At 61.5% G+C, this 18,281-nt stretch overlaps 1 protein-coding gene across 1 annotated transcript; it reads left to right on the top strand.

Annotated features, from left to right (window-relative positions):
* Positions 1-260: 260 nt before the first annotated feature.
* Positions 261-15,439, top strand: E2F1 (E2F transcription factor 1). The gene is made up of 7 exons (XM_075901511.1): positions 261-682; positions 5,443-5,521; positions 6,603-6,822; positions 7,834-7,986; positions 9,321-9,435; positions 9,808-10,003; positions 12,213-15,439. The coding sequence occupies exons 1-7, from the start codon at positions 455-457 to the stop codon at positions 12,461-12,463; spliced, it is 1,242 nt and encodes a 413-aa protein (XP_075757626.1). The 5' UTR covers positions 261-454; the 3' UTR covers positions 12,464-15,439.
* The last annotated feature ends 2,842 nt before the right edge of the window (positions 15,440-18,281 follow it).

Here is an 18,281-nt window from a genome sequence, read left to right as displayed (position 1 = left end):
GCCCTGGCCGCGGCGTCCCCCAGCTGCGCGCTGATTGGCCGCCCCCCCGCCGGCGCAGCCGCTGCGATTGGCCGGCTGTCAGAACGCTGGGCTCGTCACCGCGGCGCCTCGCGGCCGTCCGGGCCGTAGCCAATGGCAAGGCGGAGCGGCGCCCCCCGCCCGGCGCGGCGGCCAATGGCGAGGCCGCTCCCCGCCGGCGTGTGGCGGACGCAGCCAATGGGAGCGCGGACGCGGCGCTCCGGCGGCTTTCGCGGCAAAAAGGATTTGGCGCGCAAAGGCGCGCGGGGCCGGCAGCGGCGGGGACAATAGCCGGGCCGGGCCGAGCCACCGAGCGGCGAGCGGCGGCCCCGGGCAGGGGCGGAGGCTGCGGAGCGCGGCCCGGCCCCCCCGAGCATGGGGCGCGGCCCCGGGCCAGGCCCCCCCGGGCCGGCGCCGGGCCGGTGAGCGCCCCGCCATGTCTCGGGAGGGGCCGGGCGGCGGCGCCCGCGTGTCCGAGCTGGCGGCGCTGCTGGGGGGCGCCGGGGCCCTGCACGCGATGGAGCAGCAGATCGTGATCATCTCCACGCCGGACGCGCCGCCCCCGCCCGAAGCGGAGCGCGAGGCCGAGCTGCTGCTCTTCGCCACCCCGCAGCCCCCCCGCCCGGGCCCGGCGGCGCAGCGGCCCGCGCTGGGGCGCCCTCCGGTAACGCCGCTCGGCCGCGGGGCGCTCCCGCCTCGCTGCGGGGGGGACGAGGGGGGAGAGGGAGTCGCCCCCCCCCCCGGGGTCATGGGCTCCAGCCTCACGAGCGTCCCGCGCCCTGGGCTCGCTGACGGGCCACCTGTAGCCGGGGGGGGCAGCCCTGTCTGGTGCCAGATAAGGCTGGGAGCTGCCCGTGCGGTGGCTGCAGCTCTCCGGCTTCCGGCTTCCCGCGATAAAGCTCCCAAGCGAGGGAGGAACCGGTAGTAATGTGCGAGCCAGGCCTGGCGAGAGCCAGGCTGCCATTAGCGTGTGCAGAGCAGAGCTCTCTGCCTTCCTGGCTCAGCATTTCTGCTCCCAGCTCTTCACCAGGAGACATGGGCTCATAGGGGACCTGTGAATTCTGGCTTTGAGATCTCCGCTCTCGCATCACACACAGGAGTGACCTGCCCTGCTTCAGTGGAGAGGAATGGGGATTGGGCATAAAATATGCAAATACATTAATAATAGAGGGGGAGACATACACCAGTCATCACAATGTCTGAAAATTGTACTTCAGAGCCAAATCCACTGTGTGGATTGTGTCTCTAGACACACTTCTCAGATTATTCTCAGGTCTCAGTGTGTTGTGATGATACTTTAATGACTGTGGCAGCAATCTGCAGGATAAAGTTAGTCTTGTGAAATTCTGCTTGTCCGCGATGGGAGGGCGTGTGTATACATGCTCAGGCATGTAACTAGAGCCCTGCGCAGATACAAAATTTTGTATCTGCATCTATAGATGCAAAAATATGCTGAGGTTATCTGCATCCACATCCACAGCTATCTGTAAATTTGCAAGATTCTAGATACGGAATCTTCAAGAATGGGCCGTGGACATCAGCATTCACATCCACGGATGCAAATACCTGTGGGTATAAAGTGGGTATCTATGGATTTCCAGGGCCCTACTTGTAACTTCTAAATAATTGTTAGGATAAACTCTGGAGCAGGTGTTGTCTTCTAGTGCATCTGCATGAGAGGGCTTTCATTGTGATTGGCACCTCTGGATGCTATTGTAGTATAACAAATACTGACTGCTGTGAAGTATGGAGGGCTGACCTTTGCATCCATGCAGACACCCATTGTGTTCAGTGGGGCTCCTGGCAAGAATCTGCCCTTGTAGTTCTTGGTGCAAAATCAGGGTCCCACAAGGCAAGGCTGAACCGGAGCCTTCCTTTCTTTTGGTTTCCCGAATTTGTTTTCGACACATACGCACGGGTCAGACCAAAGATCCATCTAGCCCGGTACTCTGCCTTCCGACAGTGGCCAGTGCCAGGTACCCTAGAGGGAGTGAAGAGAAACAGGTAATCATCACGTGATCCCTCCCCTGTCATCCATCTCCAGCCTCTGGCAAAGGCTGGATAAATACGTAAATAACTACCACCGGCAATTAGACTGAAGCGAAGTGACAAGGGCTTGCATTTCTCCTTCATCATGGCACAAACAGAACACTGTATGGGATCCTTCTTGTGCACTTGGAGATTATTTTGAGCCATCATTTGGCATTGGCCATGGTCAGTGAATGGATCCTGGGCATAATGGGCCATTGTCCCAGTATAACATCCCCAAGCTTTTAGTTCAGTCGAAAGTGGGTGGGGGGAGGAGGAAAAGACCACAACATGCTTTGATAGTTAAACATACCATCTTCCAGAGGCTTGGAGTTTGAGGGGCCGGCGGCAGCTTTACAGCTGATCCTTTGTTTTAATTGTTTGGCTCAAGAATCCATAATGAGCCAAAATTCCCTGTTTGCTGTCTCCCTGCTTGTGGGGAGTGGGTGGTTGTGCTGGAGGCGCTGCTGGTTTGCATGGTTGGAGTGCGGTTTCATGGAGACGCTTTGCTGGTGAAACCCTGAAACCTGAGCTGCTTTTCTCCTAACTGTAATCAGCAGCCTGGTACCCATGGGCAGCTCTGCACCTGCACCTCTGGCAGGGCTGCAGCCTGATGTTTGTGGGCAGTGAAACTCTAAACACCCTAGTGTGCATGAGCAAAGAAAGGGGGCAGAATTATTGTTCTGAGGTCCCCTGGGTGCTTTTCAGCAGTGCACTGGAATTTAGATAGCTGATGGTCAGCTGTCTAGGGCAGTGTGAGCAATAGCTCACTTGCTCCACGATCACTCAAGGTGAGATACTTCCCTCCAGATACATGTCACTGGGCCTTGGGGCGGGCGGGAGGGAGGTCTCGAATTCATCTGTTTCTGTGCTGTCAGACGGTTTCCTTCTAGTAATAAAATAGGCCCCAATGACCGAGTCTCCGCCTCCTTCCCAAATGTCTCCTTCATGAGCCAGATCCTCTTGTACTAGAGGCAGGGTAGTAACCATGCACAAAGTCTTGAAGTTCTCTTGTCCCTGTGGTCCCAGGCAGATAGCTGGAATGCTGGTCTGAGCTGGCACCAATGGGTGATCAAGTCAGGCACTCCACTTGGGGTTATCCTGGAAGGTTCTGATCGCCGGTTGGTGCGTAGCTTGGATCTTTGTGAGCATGTGAGCGGCATTGTGACGGCTCGTTCTTACGAGTGCTGCTTGTGTGAAGCAAGTGGGTGAAGTCTCCCATCCCTGTTTTGGTTTCTCCTCTTCTGGAGCACATCTGCTTAGCAATGACTCCTTGGCCTTGAAGTGCTGCCAAAGGGTGGATGGCAGGAATCCTTCAGCAGGTTTCTGAGGCACTGGGAAAATAGTGTAGCCTTCGGATGCGCTTAGAAGGCAGCATTGTGCCATCTTGAACTGGATCCCTCTGGACTCGAGCACATGGATCTTGAGCTCCATGTTGCCCCCCCAGCACTGAAAATGTAAAACCAGGGCAAGGGCAGCTCCTCACCCCAACCCCCCGGGCAGCTCCACATTGAACTCCTGCCACCGTTGAGGTGTGGTAGAGCCCTGCTCCTTGCTGCGTCCCTGGCCAAGGGCTTTCTCAATGCTTGTTGCGTTCACTGAGAGGCATCCGGAGCCCAAACTGCAGGGTGGCTTTATGGTGCTGCGTTTCGGGAGTGCCTGTGCTTAATTTGTTAGGGGAGAGATGCTGGGGCCCGCACTGGGCAGCCAGAGCGCAACAACTGGTGGCCAAGTGCCCAGCTTGGAAGGCAGAGCTGCCACCAGCACGCACAAGTCAGGCTGGCACGGTGTAATATTATCCACTCTGTGGTGCTGCCTTCAGGGCTGAGCGGCTGCTGGCTGGGAGCGCAGAGGTGGGGCTATGAGCTGCAGAGCCTGGGAAACCCTGGCATAACTGGAGCGCCGAATAGAGCCCATCACTAGTGTGTCTCCGAGGAGGGGGGAGAGGCCAGGAATGGTGGAGATGGCAGGACGAGAGAGGCTGGCACTTGGACGCTATGGTGATGGCAATACCTGCCAGTGGGTGTGTTGCCAACATGCAGGTCTCCAGGCTGGTGTCCCGTGCTCCTCAGGTGATCACGTGGAGTCAGCAAAGAATTCCTGCTGCCCCTCTGTGGTGCATCCCTGTCTGAGCCACGAGCACCAGGGAGACAGGCTGCCGAGGCGGGGCCCACGCGTGTCCGTGGTGCCGTGCGTCTTGAGTGCGTAGTGAGTCGAGGAAGCTTGCAGCAAGGTGGCCTGCGAGGCACAGCAGGTAGCACTGGAGCCCTGACAAAGCAGTGCCAGAGTGCAGGCCGGGGGGAGCTGGGAGGGAGAGGAGAAGGCAGTGGGGATGGTCTGAGGGAGAAGGGAGTGGCTCCATCCTGTCCCTGTCTCCCCCATCTGCTTGGCTTCAGCTCCCCGAGGAGGGCAGCGACTCCAGCCTCATGCTCCCTGGGCCCAACTCCCTGTGGTGACCTGGCTCCTGCCAGCTTGGAGGATGCTATGCATCCAGGAGGGGAAGGAGCAGGCCCGGGTAGATGTACAGGCATGCTGTTCTGGAGCCTAAGGACACTGTTTCAGAACAGCCCATACCCTGCTAGCAAACCATTGCTAGGGGACATTGACCTTCCTGGGAGATCAGTCTGTTCACACACCAAGGCCGTGCTGATTCAAGTACTCTCCTATCAGTTACAAGGCCACCCTTCCCTCCCTATTGCTACATCTTAGGGGGTCTAGCAATAGGGAGGGAAGGGTGGCCTCTCTCCTACTCTGGCAGCCAGCCCTGCTACCATCCTGCTGCCGGCCCCAGCTGGCGCGTTTAACCATTTAAGTAATTGATAAACCTCAGATTATCGGTTAAACTGTAACATCCCTTCTCTGTGGGTTTTGCTCCTGCCTGATGCGTTGGCTTAGTTGGCGGGATTTCCCTTCGATTGGCTTTGCTGTGTGAAAGGTTAAATGCCTGTGGTTCAAGGCTCCCTTTGGTCCTGCTCCAGGGGATGAATCACTTGCTGATTACTGCTCTGCTCATCCTCTGAGGCATCTGGCCACCGTGGGAAGCCAGGATACTGGGCTAGACGGGCCTTTGGTCTGTGTGACGGCCTCCTGTTCTCTCTGCTCTGCGGGCGGGGAGCTTGGCTCCATAATGCAAAGTCTGGTGACGTTCTGCAGGTAACATTGCCACCAAAGCCATGCTGGTCAGCGCTGAGCCCAGCTGCTGCTCATGCCTGTAGCTTTTGTTATAGACACTTGCCTGCTGGGTGCAAGGCTGAGATCAAACTCCCGTTGCATAGGCTGCCCGATAGCTGACTGGCTAGAACTTCTGTCACTGTTGGCTCTGCGCTCCAGGGGTGTCCTGTAAGGGGGGGTGCTCAGCAGCAGGCTGATCCTTCACAAGCCTTCCTTCTCTTGCAGGTGAAAAGGAAGTTAGACCTGGAGACCGATCACCAGTACATAGCAGAGAGCATCCAGACTTCCCGGGGCAAAGCGAAAGGTACAGGTGCCGCTTCCTGCTGCCTCTACTCATTCAGAGCTCTGACCAGCTACTGCACCCCCCTCCAAGTGGCCTAGTGGGACCGAGTCCTCAGTGTCATGGCTGAGTTGAGCTGTGGGGCTTGGGACCGAGGCGTGTGGGATCCGTTGTCCTCTGGAGATCAGGCTCTGCAGTTGGTGCAGCACCTCTCCCTTCCCCCACTCCCTTCCCTCGCTGTGCAGAGCTGGCTCTAGGACGTCCTGAGCCAGCCCAACGCTAGTCGGGGTAATGGGGGTAAATTCAAGCGTTGTGGGTGCCAGGTCCCGCTCTGCCTGCCCTTTTCCCACCGGTCGGGTGTAACGCTGCGTGAGTCACTGCGCTGCCCAGTCCAGCAGGCTGAGCTGCGGGTTCTTAGCGGCGCCTCACGTGGATCTGGAATTGGTCTTGGGCTCTCAAGTTGTCAGGTGGCAGTGGCAGAGTAGCCAGCCACAGGCGGCTCGAGTGCCTGGGAGCCAGTGGAAGCGTTTCATGCCGGGATGTTAGCCCTGGCAGCAGGAGGAACGTGCTGTGTGCAAAGCCTATGACTGCAAGCCTGGGCTGGCAAACTATCTGGGTCTGTGCCAGGCTGCCCTGCGGAGGCGCTGGACTTCAGCGGCGGATGTGCAGCACGTGGAGGCTGCGGGTCCAGTGGCCGGGATGGGATTGGAGCGGATCAGACAGGCCTGGACCTGGGTGGTTAAAGCAGTAATGGATGTGGCTGTGGGCAGTGTCGCAGGGGTCGCTGGCTGAGGGACTGTAAGCAGAGGATAATGACTGCAGCGAGGGTCCAGTGCAGTGGGATTGGTGTCAAGCAGAAACATCCTCGTTAAGGATCGAGACTAGGGAGCGAAGGGATTGAGTGGACAGCCACCGGCAGGTGCACAGAAAGGACTCCGTACCTGGGCCACAGTGACTCCAGACAAACACGGGAGCCCGTGTGCTGCTGCCGAGCCCCTTTCTAGTGCAGGGCCGGGGGTGAGCTGAAGGAAGCCCCCGGCTCGCTGGGTGTGTGAGTTCTCCTACCTATATAGGGCTTGTAACAAGCAATTTCAATTGCGTGCAGGTGTGAAATCTCCGGGGGAGAAGTCCCGCTATGAAACCTCTCTGAACCTGACCACTAAGCGGTTCCTGGAGCTGCTAAGCCAGTCGCCCGATGGGGTGGTGGATCTCAACTGGGCAGCGGAGGTCCTGAAAGTGCAGAAGAGGCGGATCTATGACATCACCAATGTCCTAGAGGGCATCAAGCTCATCACCAAGAAATCCAAAAACAACATCCAGTGGCTGTACGTGCCAAGCGCCGCGTTGTGCCTGGCCGCAGGGGTGTAACTGGGCGAGGCTCCTAGGGCACATCCATAGCCGCTAGGGCGCTCTGAGCAGCTCTCTGGCGCTCGGACTCCATAGCCCAGGGAGCACGGTGGGCTTCAGAGCCTGACCTCCAGCCCAGCCATCTACTGGCCCATCTTGAGCGCCGTAGCGCAAGCCTGAGTCTGTCACCCTGGCCTCTGAACCCCGAGAATGGTTCAATAGAGCCAGCGTCCAGGCCTGAGTCGTGCCCATGGGCAGAGCTCTGCAGGCAGGTTCCGGTTCTAGCTACTGGCTGGCCTTTCGTGTCCGGCTGCTGCATTGACACCTGCAGCATCTGAGTTTCACGGGCAGTTTCAGCCTGTTCCCTGAGGCGGACGTGTCTGGGGGTGTCAGGCCCACAGGGCTGGCAGGGCAGCGCCCGTGCTGCGTGTCCCCTAGTGGCTGGCTGTGCAGGAGAAGACTCCCCCTCCTCCCAGGGCTGTGTTGAGGATCCCTTCTAGCACCCTGTTGCAGGATCTGCCCCACGGCTGTAGTGCAGCCCCCCAGCATGCAGAGCCACTGCCCCTTGGGGAATGGGGAGATGGGAGACCCTGCACTTAGCGGCATGGGCGGGGCAGGGTGCATCTGTGCTTGGGGGCCGGGCCGGGCTTTCCTCTGTGTGAGTGGGTGCTTATCATCCTGGGTGCTACTAAAACAGTGGCCCTGGCCCTTGGGGTCCTGCGAGAGCCCCTTCCCCACCCCTCGGCCTAGGCCTGTCTGCTGGCCCCAGATGGCCACGGCAGAATTCCCTGCCTCGCCCTTCCCTGTTTCAGGATTCACTTCCTAGCTGGCCCGGGGTCCTTGTCAGAGCCCAGCCCCCATCTGCGTGTGGGTGGGGTGTATTGAGGGGACAGGCGGCTCCGGGGGGTGGAATTCCCTTGCCCAGGATCGCTCTGCGGAGCACAATGGCAGCCTGGATTGACCAGACTGACCCCAGGCTCTCTCTCTAGGGGCGGCCGCTCTGCTGTGGGGCACACCAGTAAGTACCAGGGGCTGGAGAAGGAGATCCATGACCTGCAGGTGGCTGAGCAGCAGCTGGATGACCTCATCCAGATGTGCACCGTCCAGCTCAAGCTCCTCACCGAAGACCCTGAGAATCAACAATATCCTTGTCGGAGTGGGGCTGTGGGTGCTGCTTTGCCCGTAGGGAGAGCGGGGGGGCTGCAGTGCCTGCTCTCATGGCTGCCCAGCTCCCGATGGGCAGGGGAGCTGCCAGGCCCGGGGCGGGCGGTGGCGTCTCATCTGCGCCATCTCCCCTCCAAGTTGCTGGAGAGCACCGTGCTGGCAGAGCGCTCGGAGCGTCGATCGCTAGGGCCAGCGCCTTAAGGAACAGCAGCATGGCGAAGGAGCTGCCGTCTGCTCCGTGTGGCTGGGAGCCTGCTCTCTAGTGGCCATTGCTTTTACCGTAACATTGTCTCCACCAGCCGTCTTGTTCGAACCATACAGAGCTGCCTGCTGCGACAGTTTGGCTGATAACAGCCAGCTCCTATACTGGGGGATGGGTACGTTTATCCTTAAGGGGGGCAAGGCTCGATGTCTCGGCGCCTGCATCTTTCACGGACGGCCCTGAGTGCCTGATGAGAAGGGCTTCGGCGCTCGGACTCCCCATGGTTCATCCTGTTGATGCCCTCGGTGGCATTTTGCTCAGCATGGGCAAGTCCTTTCGGCTTTGCTTGCTGGTTCGGCAACATCTGGGCTGCGAACTCTGAGAGGGAGGCAGTTGGCTATGGAAATCTCTCGTGCTATGGAAACGCTTCTGTTCAGGCAGAGGTTTTAAATCTCATAGGAAACCAACACCTCTGGGCTGGATCCCTTCTTTGGGCTGGCCAGTTTGTAGCCAGGGCCCATCCCTGCTCGACTGCCTGATTTCTCATCTACCGTGCAGCCTCAGTGCCGCGCTTGTCAGAAGTTCCTGGCTGCACCTGGGCATCTGCTCGTCCCAGGGGTCTCAGACCACCAGCCCCCTGCCCAGCGTCGGTGCTGGGGGTCAAGGTTTGTCCGGCGCTGGCTGAGTGACCTGTGCCGTGTGACGGCGGCAGTGTCTTGCCTGCAGGGCTTGGGGAGGGGTTAGAGGCTTTGGATGTGGGCGTGTGTCCAGGCGTTCAGATGCTGTAGTTCCACAGGGGATACCTGTGAGCAGCGAGGACCAGGAGGCAGAGCAGGGGGCAGACCTGCACGAACATCTCGAACACTCGAGCGGTTAGGGTGTTCCTGCCTTGGGCGCACCGGGCACCATGCGGTGCGTGGAGCCTCCTACGGGCACTTCTCCCCACCCACTGCCTGGCCTGGAGTAAGTCCCTGCCTGGCCTGGGTGAGCTGAAAGCTTGTGCTTAGGGTCTGACTGTTTCCCTGCTGGCTCGGGTATCCGACTAGCAGCGCTGCCTCTTGTCTGGTGGAAGGGAACAGCCACCACGCAGCCTTCCTTGACTGAGCTCACCTCTGCCTACGTGACGTGCCAGGATCTCCGCAGCATCGCGGACCCCTCCGAGCAAATGGTGATGCTGATCAAAGCCCCTCCGGAGACCCAGCTGCAGGTTTCGGACCCAGCAGAGGTAACCCATCCCTTCGCGCCCCTTCCCGGAGCCCCACTCCCACCCTGTGCATAGGGCCGAAATCCGCCACCTGCCCCATGAACCCAACACTAACCCCCTCAGCTTTGGTAGCCCAGGTCACTGCACTGTCTGCAGCTGGCCTGTTACTTCCATTAGGGGCCCAGACCCCCCGGGAGGGGCTGGTCTCCGAGCTGACCTGGAGAGTTCTTGTCTCGCTCCCGCGCTGGGGCCGTGGCAGCGGGGCGGTCGGTGCTCCCTGCCATGGCGTACCCTGCTCTCTGGCTCTATGCTGAGCTGGCACAGCTGTGCCCTCGGCAAGCCCGTGGCGCCTGCCTTCCCTTGCTAGTAAGGATTCTTCGTCTTCTCTTCCAGGCTTTCCAGGTTTCCCTGAAAAGCACCCAGGGCCCCATCGACGTGTTCCTGTGCCCAGAAGACAGCTCTGGGGTCTGCAGCCCAGTCAAGAGCCCCTTCAAAGCAACCGCTGAGGAATCGTCCCCCGGCTCTGCTCAGGCAGCAGCCCCCCCGCTCGCGCACCACGCCCAGGATGTGAACTTACCACTGCTGCCTGGTGAGCAAGGCGCATGCGGCGCGGGGCCTCCTCCCCGGCGTTCGGAGCCTGCCCCGCAGCTCTCTGCGCCGGGGTGTGGCGAGTGCAGGAGCCCGGGTGGGCTCAGCAGTAGGCGCAGGTCAGAGGGACCCAGTGGTGGGTGCTGATGGCTGCAGGGTTGGAACAATGCAGGCGGAATGCTGCTCGGGGTCTCGGCCCACAAGCCCAGCCAGCCGTGTGGCCGGGGGATAGTCCCCCCTGCGCAGGGCGGGGCGGTGGGTGCTGCAGGGAAGGGAGGCTTGACGCCGGGCCCGGTTCCCAGGGCTAGTACCCATGCCTGGTGGGCCCGAGTGCAGCTGGCGCTCTTGCTGCAGCCCAGCCCCCACCCACCCGCTTGGACGACTCGCGGCCAAACAGGCTTGGCCAGGACTGTCAAGCAGGGCTCCTCCACCGCGCCTGGGCCGGAGCCAGGTTTCTCAGTCGGCTCGGAAAGCTCCATTGGGCTGGGAGCTCCGGCCCAGGGAGCCAGGGCCCCCGTAGCTGCAGCACGGCCTGCACGTTGGCCTCCCGGAGAGCGAACCCGGCCCGATTCCCAGGGCCTGCTCTAGAGCGGTGGAGCTGCTCCCGGCGGGGCGGGCCGGTTGGGGCGGGGCGGGGCTGGCCGGTTGGGGCGGGGCTGGCCGGTTGGGGCGGGGCTTGCCCTGGGCGGAGCCCCCCTGCCCTCGGCAGTGGGCAGGGCTGGGCAGTGAGGGGCATAGCCAAGCCAGGGATGAACACTGGTGGTATTTTGGGTGGGGCGATAGTGACAGCCTGGGCCTGTTACCTCTGCCCGCCTCAGCGTCCTTCTCCCCGGCTTGACTGTCTGCCACGTGGCTTCAAGGTGCGGCCAGCACGTGTGCTGCTTCTAGGGAGCAGGGCCCAGCCTGGGCAGTCCTGCTGTCACCCCACTCAGAGTCATGACAGCGGCTTCCTCCCCGCTAGAGACCCTGTTTAACCACTTGAGGGAGGGTGTTCGCTTCCTGTGCCCAGGCCTCAGTTTCCCCAGGGGCTCATGGGGGGGCTGTTCGGTTCACGGGGTCTGAGGGAACAAACAGGCAGGCCTGCAGTCAACACTGTTACCTGCCCTCTGGCCCCCTCGGCTGGGCGGGGCGCCGTGGCTCTGCCGGGGGGCTGTCATGTGGAAGGGAAGGGCCGCAGGAAAGGCCTTTTCTGCCTGTGTTCTCAAAGCAGCCATTGGCTCTGCCCTTGACTCCTTCCCAACCAAAACTGGAAACCTCTTCCTGCGGCGGGGCAAATGCAAGGCCACCGGCCCAGCCCCTCGGCTTGCCTGGACCCCAATCTCAGCTGAGCAGGAGAGCCACAGAACTGCCCCACTCGCCTCCCGATCACCTTGCCCCCTGCTCCCCCAGGGGTTTGCACACATGGGGGGAGGGAGAGCTCAGTGGCGTGAGCGTTGGCCTGCTAAACCCAGGGCTGTGAGCTCAGTCCTTGAGGGGACCACCCAGGGATCTGAGGCAAATCTGTCAGGACTGGTGCTTGGTCCTGCCGTGGGGGCCGGGACTGGACTCCATGAGCTCCCGAGGTCCCTCCCAGCCCTAGGAGGTCGGTGTATCTCCATAGTACGACCCTGGCAGTGCCCACAGCGCAGAAGATGCGTCTGTTTAACCTGCTGTGGTCCCTGGGCTACTTCCTGAACCTTTGGCTCCAGCCCCTGGAAGACTGATTCTTCCCCAGCCTTGCAACAAAGCTTTGTTCTTGGAGACCCCGTATGTGAGGTGCCTGGGCTGGGTTATTCCCCCAGGAACCGGCTGCAGATCCATACGCCAGCAGCCTCCTCAGGCTCTCGTGTCTCCGGTGGGTCTGCTTGTAGGCAGCAAGCTCTGGGGGCAGCTGTCTGTGTGCACACAGTACCGGGCATGCTGGGGTTTGACCAGTGATCAGCCCTGTCTAGGCAGGGGTGGCGTCAATAAGAGAGATGCATCTTCTGCCCCTCACACACGCTCCTGTGGGGTACTGCAGGGGTCCTCCCGCCCCACGCGCGTGCAGAACCTGGGGAGGAGGTGGCCAGGTGACCTGGGAGGCAGGTGGGGCAGTTCCTGGGTGCGTGGCGGGAAGACGCTGCAGCCTCCTTGGGTTGGGACGATGCAGCAACCATCGGGGCGGGGGTTGGTAGCCTGGCTGGGGTTACTCAGCCGCTGTCCTCCCGTTCCACATGCCCGTGTCTCTGCAGAGCCCCTCCTGCCCGGGGAGAGCAGCCTGCCGCTGAAGTGTGCAGCCGACGAGGTGAGTCTCTCGCCGCTGGCCTCCGTGGATGCTCTGCTGGAGCAGAGCAAGGAGGACTTTGCGAGCTTCCTGCCGGAGGAGTTCATCAACCTGTCTCCGCCCCAGCCCCAGGACTACCACTTCGGGCTGGAGGAGGGCGAGGGCATCAGCGAGCTCTTCGACTGTGACTTTGGGGACTTTGCGCCCTTGGACTTCTGAGCCCCTCCTGTGGGGCTGCTGTGCCCAGCGCGCACAGCCCCCGGGGCTGGAGGAGGCTCGGGAGCCGGAGCCGGAGCACAAGGGGTTTCTGGTAAATGGCTGCGCGGCCGGGGTTTGCGGGAGGGGTGGGAAGTTTCGTGGCCTCTCCCCTCTGTGCTCGCGCCCTCCTGCGGCTGCCGCCTCCTCCCGCCTCTCACACGTGCCTTGCGCCGCGGGGAGCTCCGCTCCGGGGGCCATGCTCCCGGGGTGCCCGTGCGGCTGCTGCCATAGTAACAAAGGCCACTTAACTTATTCTCCCCAACCACCTCGGACTCTCGCCTTAGCCAGACGCGTCCCTGCTGCCCCGGGAGCCAGTCCCCCGCGGGTCTGCCGCCGAGAGGCGCTTGCCTGGCCCTGCGGCCCCGGCAGCAACAGGGCTTTGCTCAGCGGGGCTCCCGATGCGGCTGTGGCCTTGGCAGCAGGAGACTTGCCTCCCGGCTGAGCAGCCAGCGAGCAGCGAGCCCCGAGCCCCGCCCGCGTGGTGGGACGCTTGCCTGGCTCTGCCCTCCTTCAGGAATGTAAATAGTAGCGGCAGGCTGGCTTGCGGAGGAACACCAGGCTGGCGTGGGCGTAGGGGCCCGCTGGGCAGTGCAGACGGCCAGGATCTGGCTCGTGCTTCCAGAAAAGGGACGGGGGGCTGTTGACCAGCCGGCTGTGGCAGAGCCCTGCTTTCTGGCTCCCCCTGCAAGAGGGAAATGCCCAGTTCCCAGACCGGCCTTGTGGGGCTCCCGGATCCGAGCCGGGCGGGGGGAGTGCAGGTTTGCCTGGTTCCCAAAGGTTCCTTGTTGGAGCTTTCGGGAGTCCTGTGACGCGTGATTTTATTTATTTTGTGGGGCGGTTCCCGTGGGGCGGCTCTGATTTCCCAGGTGGAATGTGTGTGGCTGAGCTGTGTTCTGGAGGAGGCAACGGGCAGGGGGCTGTTGAGAGAGTGGGAGGCAGCTGTGCTCCATGGGCCTGACAAAGCCAGGAGTCAGTTTGCTGCTCTGCCACAGATGTGCTAAGATGCATGGGGCATGTCACTTAACCTCCTGGTGCCTCTGTCTCCCCCGCCAAACAGAGCCCAGGATCCTGCCCCACTTGTGGCACTGCTGCGGGATGTCCAGCTGGTAGGAGCAGTTCACTATTTATTATTTATATGGTCTAGAAGGTCCATGTGAGGCTTGTGGAAGGGGGAGTGAGTGTGTGTGGGGTGTGTGTGTGTGTCCCCAAGCAGGCAACTGCCAGAAGTGGGAACTGGGGGTGGGAAGGAGGCCGTTTTCTGGGGGGCTAGGCTAGAGAAATCCAGAGCTGGGGGCCGGGGGCCTTGATGTGTCCGCGTGCGGTAGGATACGTGACTGACGGGGAGGTGGGCCGTGCGGGCTGCTGATTGTAGACGGGGGTTGAGCTGCAGCCGTGTCAGCGAGGGGCGGGGGAGCGAGTCTGAGGCAAGAGTGGAGTCTGCTTGGGGACGCCCAGTGCAAGCAGCTCAGTGACGGGGGGCAGTGGGCGCAGAAGGGATGCAAGGACGCGCAAAGCGGGAATGTTTGTTCCGTGTGGGGGCCCCTGTCCCTCGCTCTCCAGTGGCAGAGGCGGGATGGCAGCTAACGTGGCTTCTCTGTGCTTCTGGCCGGGCCGGGGAGCAGCTCCCTCGCGGCTCCGGGCAGGGGGAGTGCCAGCTGGTCTCTGCCTCAGTTTCCTCAAGCTGCGTGCCGCTGCCAGCAGGCCCAGTTGTCTCCCAGTGTTTCATACAGACACCAAGCTGCACAGACCTGGCCCCACCTGCTCTCCTGCCAGAGTGGGGGGCTGGTCCTGAGCACGGGAACCTCTTGCTAGGTTGGATGGGAGTCTTGGCTGACAGGCCCCAGCAGCCAGGTCTGCCCCTCCAGGGGCCGGGCTGCGTGAGTCCTGGAGCCGTCGCGGGCTCAGGGAGCTGGACCACTGCCCAGGGTGGGGCTACGCTGGCCTGCCTGGGCCCGGGGGCAGCGTGCTGTGCTGTGCTGTGCTGGCTGACGTGACCGTTGCGGGCCCCGGTGTGCGGAGCGGGTTCTGGGGAGCTCCTGTGCGGGCAGCTGGGCAGGGCATGACCCAAAGCAGAAGGCTAGCCCTGGCTGCTTGGCATAGGGCTGGGGACGCATTTGGGCTCTCGGGGGATTCCCGGGGGGTGCTCCCAGGAGGGCTGGCAGCACTGAGCAGAGCCGCCCGCGGGACTCGGCTGGGGAGCTAGGCCGAAGCAGGGACCTCTAGAGGCTCAGGAAAATGGGTGCGTTGGAATGGACCAAAGTTGGCATCTTCAAGCTGCTTCCACCTGGGTCTTGGGTAAATCCCACTCTGCCTGGCCTGTTGCCTGGGGCTGGCAGCCTGGCGCCTTCCTGGAGGACCAGCTGGGTCCCCCCCAATGCAAACCTAATGCAATTCGCTTCGACATTCCTGATGTGCACTGGAACAGAAACTGACCGAACCTCAGAGGATGAATTGGGGGGAGGAATCCGCAGGCTTTTGACCTAAACGTCTGGAGACTTGTGCCAGAGCCGCCTCCCCTCTGCCAGCGGGTTATCCAGGCAGGCGTAGCCGGGGGGGCAAAGAACACTGAGCACAGCGGGGTCCGGGTTCCTCCCACTCGGCGCCCCGCCAAAGGGAGATGGCAGAGGCTCTCGCCGCAGGGGATTCTAGCCGGGAGCACAGCCAGTGGCGCAGGCTGGGTGCCGGGCCAGGCGAAGGTCTGGGTGAGGGTGACGTGCTTTGGGGGAGAAGAAAGGACAAGACAAAACAAAGTGGGTCCCCGCCCCCGTCTCAAGTGCCTCCTGCTCGGACAGCCGTCTCCTGCTCCGTCCCTGCACTGCCACGGCCCCGCCTTGGGACGCTCGACTCACAGGTGGCAACGCACTTTCATCTACTGCCTTGTAACGAGCTTGGTGTGCTGTTGTGCTTTGTGTTTCAATAAACATTTCTACTGAGTCAGCTCCTGGCCCGTGTGTGTCTGCCGGGGGGCGGCAGGCTGCTGGGCTGTGGATCCAGCGGGCTGAGAGCGCCAGGCGGGGCCGACTCACTGCCGGGCGGTAACGTGTCTCTGCCACGCCCCACGTGTCTAGTGCCCAGCCCTTGGGGCTCTGCATTGGGGAGCAGCCGCCCACGGAGCTGCAGGGCTGGTCTTTGGCTTGGGCTGTGTCCTGGGAGAGCCACAAGCTGCAGTTACCAGCCTGAGCCCTCCTGGTCCCTATTGGACGAGGTGGGGAGACAGGCAGAGGCAAGCTCTGGTGAGACCCATGGACTTAGCACAGCCAGACTGTGCCCGCTCCGCAGCCTTGCACTTGGACTGGTGCTCTAGGAGCCCTCCTGTGCCTCCATCTCTCTCCTCTGGGTGCTTCTCAGCCGTCGGCCTCCCAGCGCTTGACAAAGGCGACGGGGCTTGGTCCGCGCCATCGTACCGTGGGGCGCACTATGGGGAGAGGGGGCGACCGGCCCAGGGCCAGAGGGGAGCAGAACCTGGTCTAACAGCCTGTGCCCGCTTGGCGCACACTTGCTATCAGGTCGGGAGGGACGGTTCATTGCGGGGAGGGGCCAGCAGGAAGCCGGATTCTCCAGTAGGGACTAGGCTGCCGTTCTGGCACATCAGTAACCTTGGTTCCACTCGGTTCTTTGGGCTGCTGGCCTCCAGCTGGCTGGCAGCTGCGGGGACACAGATTTTTTCCCCCCAAAAATCCCTGCTTGCCCAAATCAGAGTGTTCCAGGACTTCTGTGAACCTGAGTTTTGAAAAAAAAAAAAAAAAAATCCCCGTTTGCCTTTTGGTCTCCTGTGTTGCTGTCTTGTGTGTTCTGATTTGAAATGAAACTTTGCACTGACTCCCTGTCTGTGTCTGTCTGTCTGTCTCTCTCTCTCTCTCTCTCTCACCCACCCACACACCCCACCCCTCTCTCACAATTATTTTTTGGACCGTGTCATTTTGTGGGGAAGCTGGACTCTGGCCGCATGGCTTCTCCTGGGAAGCCTGGCTGGCTCTTGCCCTGATAACCGGACTAGCACTAAGCAAGGGCCAGCCATGCTGTGCCGAACACGAGGGGATCGAAGCGACCCAGGACGCGTGGCTGCAGTGGCAGCCCAGTGCCGCGCCAAGCCCACACGTCTCCCTAGCTGGGGAATCACAGACCTTCACAAATGGCCTTTGCAATTTCCCCTCAATTCACAGGGACCGTTTTTGTGGCCCGAGTGACTCGGCTGATTGTCTCACCACTGATTTGAACCACATCCCTCCGCAGCACCTCGCTCGTTCTAACACCCCCGGCCTTTGCTCCCAGTCGCTTACGTGGCCAGTGACGGTCTGGTGCGCAGTGTGTGGGCTCCATCAAACCAGGCCACAATTTCAGGTTTTGGGCGGGGGGGGGGGGGGGAGAAGGGTAACCTGTGCGGGCTGATGGGGGGGGGGGGGTGAGGACAGCAGCTTCGGCAGTGTTACTGAGCATGCCCAGTACAAGCCAAGCAGCAAATGGGGGGCTGACCCCTTCCCCCTCCCACAACACCACCTCTTTCCCAAGGCTCCTGAAGCAGCTGAAAACTTTTTTGGCAGGTAACGTCGCGATTGGCTGACGAGAGCCCTGTATCTAATTCCTAAGAGCCACGCCGCCCTAGCACTAACCTGACAGCTTGGGGCAAGTCTCCAAAAACCACAGGAGCTCAGCACACAGCATCTTCCAGGAGCCCTTCACGCTCCCCTTTTCCTAACCTAGCATCTTGGGGCAGCTCTCCAGCCGGGTGCGGCTGGAGTAAAGGGAGCGATGGGCATTTACCTCCGCTGCAGGCCCAGGCCTTCGTGCTGTGTCAGCCAGGGGTCTCCAGCCTTGTTAACCACAAGGTCACTTCTCCAATGTAAGTACCCCAGACCCACATACCTTTGCCTGGCTTTTCCCACCCCTTCTCTGAGGCTCTGCCCCTGCTCCACCCCCTCTCTGAGGCCTCACCCTGCTCACTCCATGCCCCTTCCCCCATCCTCGTTCACTTTTGCCAGGCTGGGGCAGGGGGTTGGGGGCAGGCTCTGGTCATGAGCCAAAGGGTTCAGAGTGTGGGAGGGTCTCTGGGCTTAGCCCAGGGCAGGGGATTGGGGTCCGGGGGGTTTCAGGGAGGAAGCTCTGGGAAGGAGTTTCGGGGCAGGAGGACTCATCTGGGGCAGGAGGTTCAGGGCTGGGACGGGTTCAGGAAGCAGCTTCTGGCTGGGCACCACTTAAGTGAGACAGCTTCCGGGTGGTGGGGCAGTGGGTTTAAGGCAGCTTTCTCCGGCCCTGACCCTGCACCGCTCCTGAAAGCAGCCGGCATGTACAGCAATGGCTCCCGGTGCTGCCCCTCATCTACAGGCACCGGCCCCACAGCTTCTACTGGCCACGGTTCCCTGTTACTGATCGCTGGGAGCTGCAGGAGAGGTCTGCAGGCCAAGGCAGCATGTGGAGACCCCCTGCTCTGCCTTTCTCAGGGGCTGCAGGGACATGCCAGCCAATTCCAGGAGCACAATTCCCACAGGGATAATGACTCCAGCCATGCCAGGATAGGCTCCCTCCATCCCCTTCTCTCTGTGCGGGGATAGTGTACAGAAGTGGGGGGAGGAGGGACACCCGGACATCAGCTCCCCCTCTTCTCCCTCCCACACCCTGCACAGGAAGCAGGAGGCTCCCAGGGAGGCAGCTCCAAGGCCAGGGCAGGAGCAGCAGGGCAGCGGGTGGAGGGGCAACTGAAGTGCCAGCGCTTGAAAGCTTCCGGCCAAGCCAGTCAGGATCCCGTCAGAGGCTCCAAGATCTCCCGGTGGATCCGGATCTC

Source organism: Pelodiscus sinensis, chromosome 18, assembly GCF_049634645.1.
Source record: "Pelodiscus sinensis isolate JC-2024 chromosome 18, ASM4963464v1, whole genome shotgun sequence".
Taxonomy (NCBI): domain Eukaryota; kingdom Metazoa; phylum Chordata; order Testudines; family Trionychidae; genus Pelodiscus; species Pelodiscus sinensis.
The sequence above is the reverse complement of the archived record's forward strand: the minus strand, read 5'-3'. Positions and strand labels throughout refer to the sequence as shown.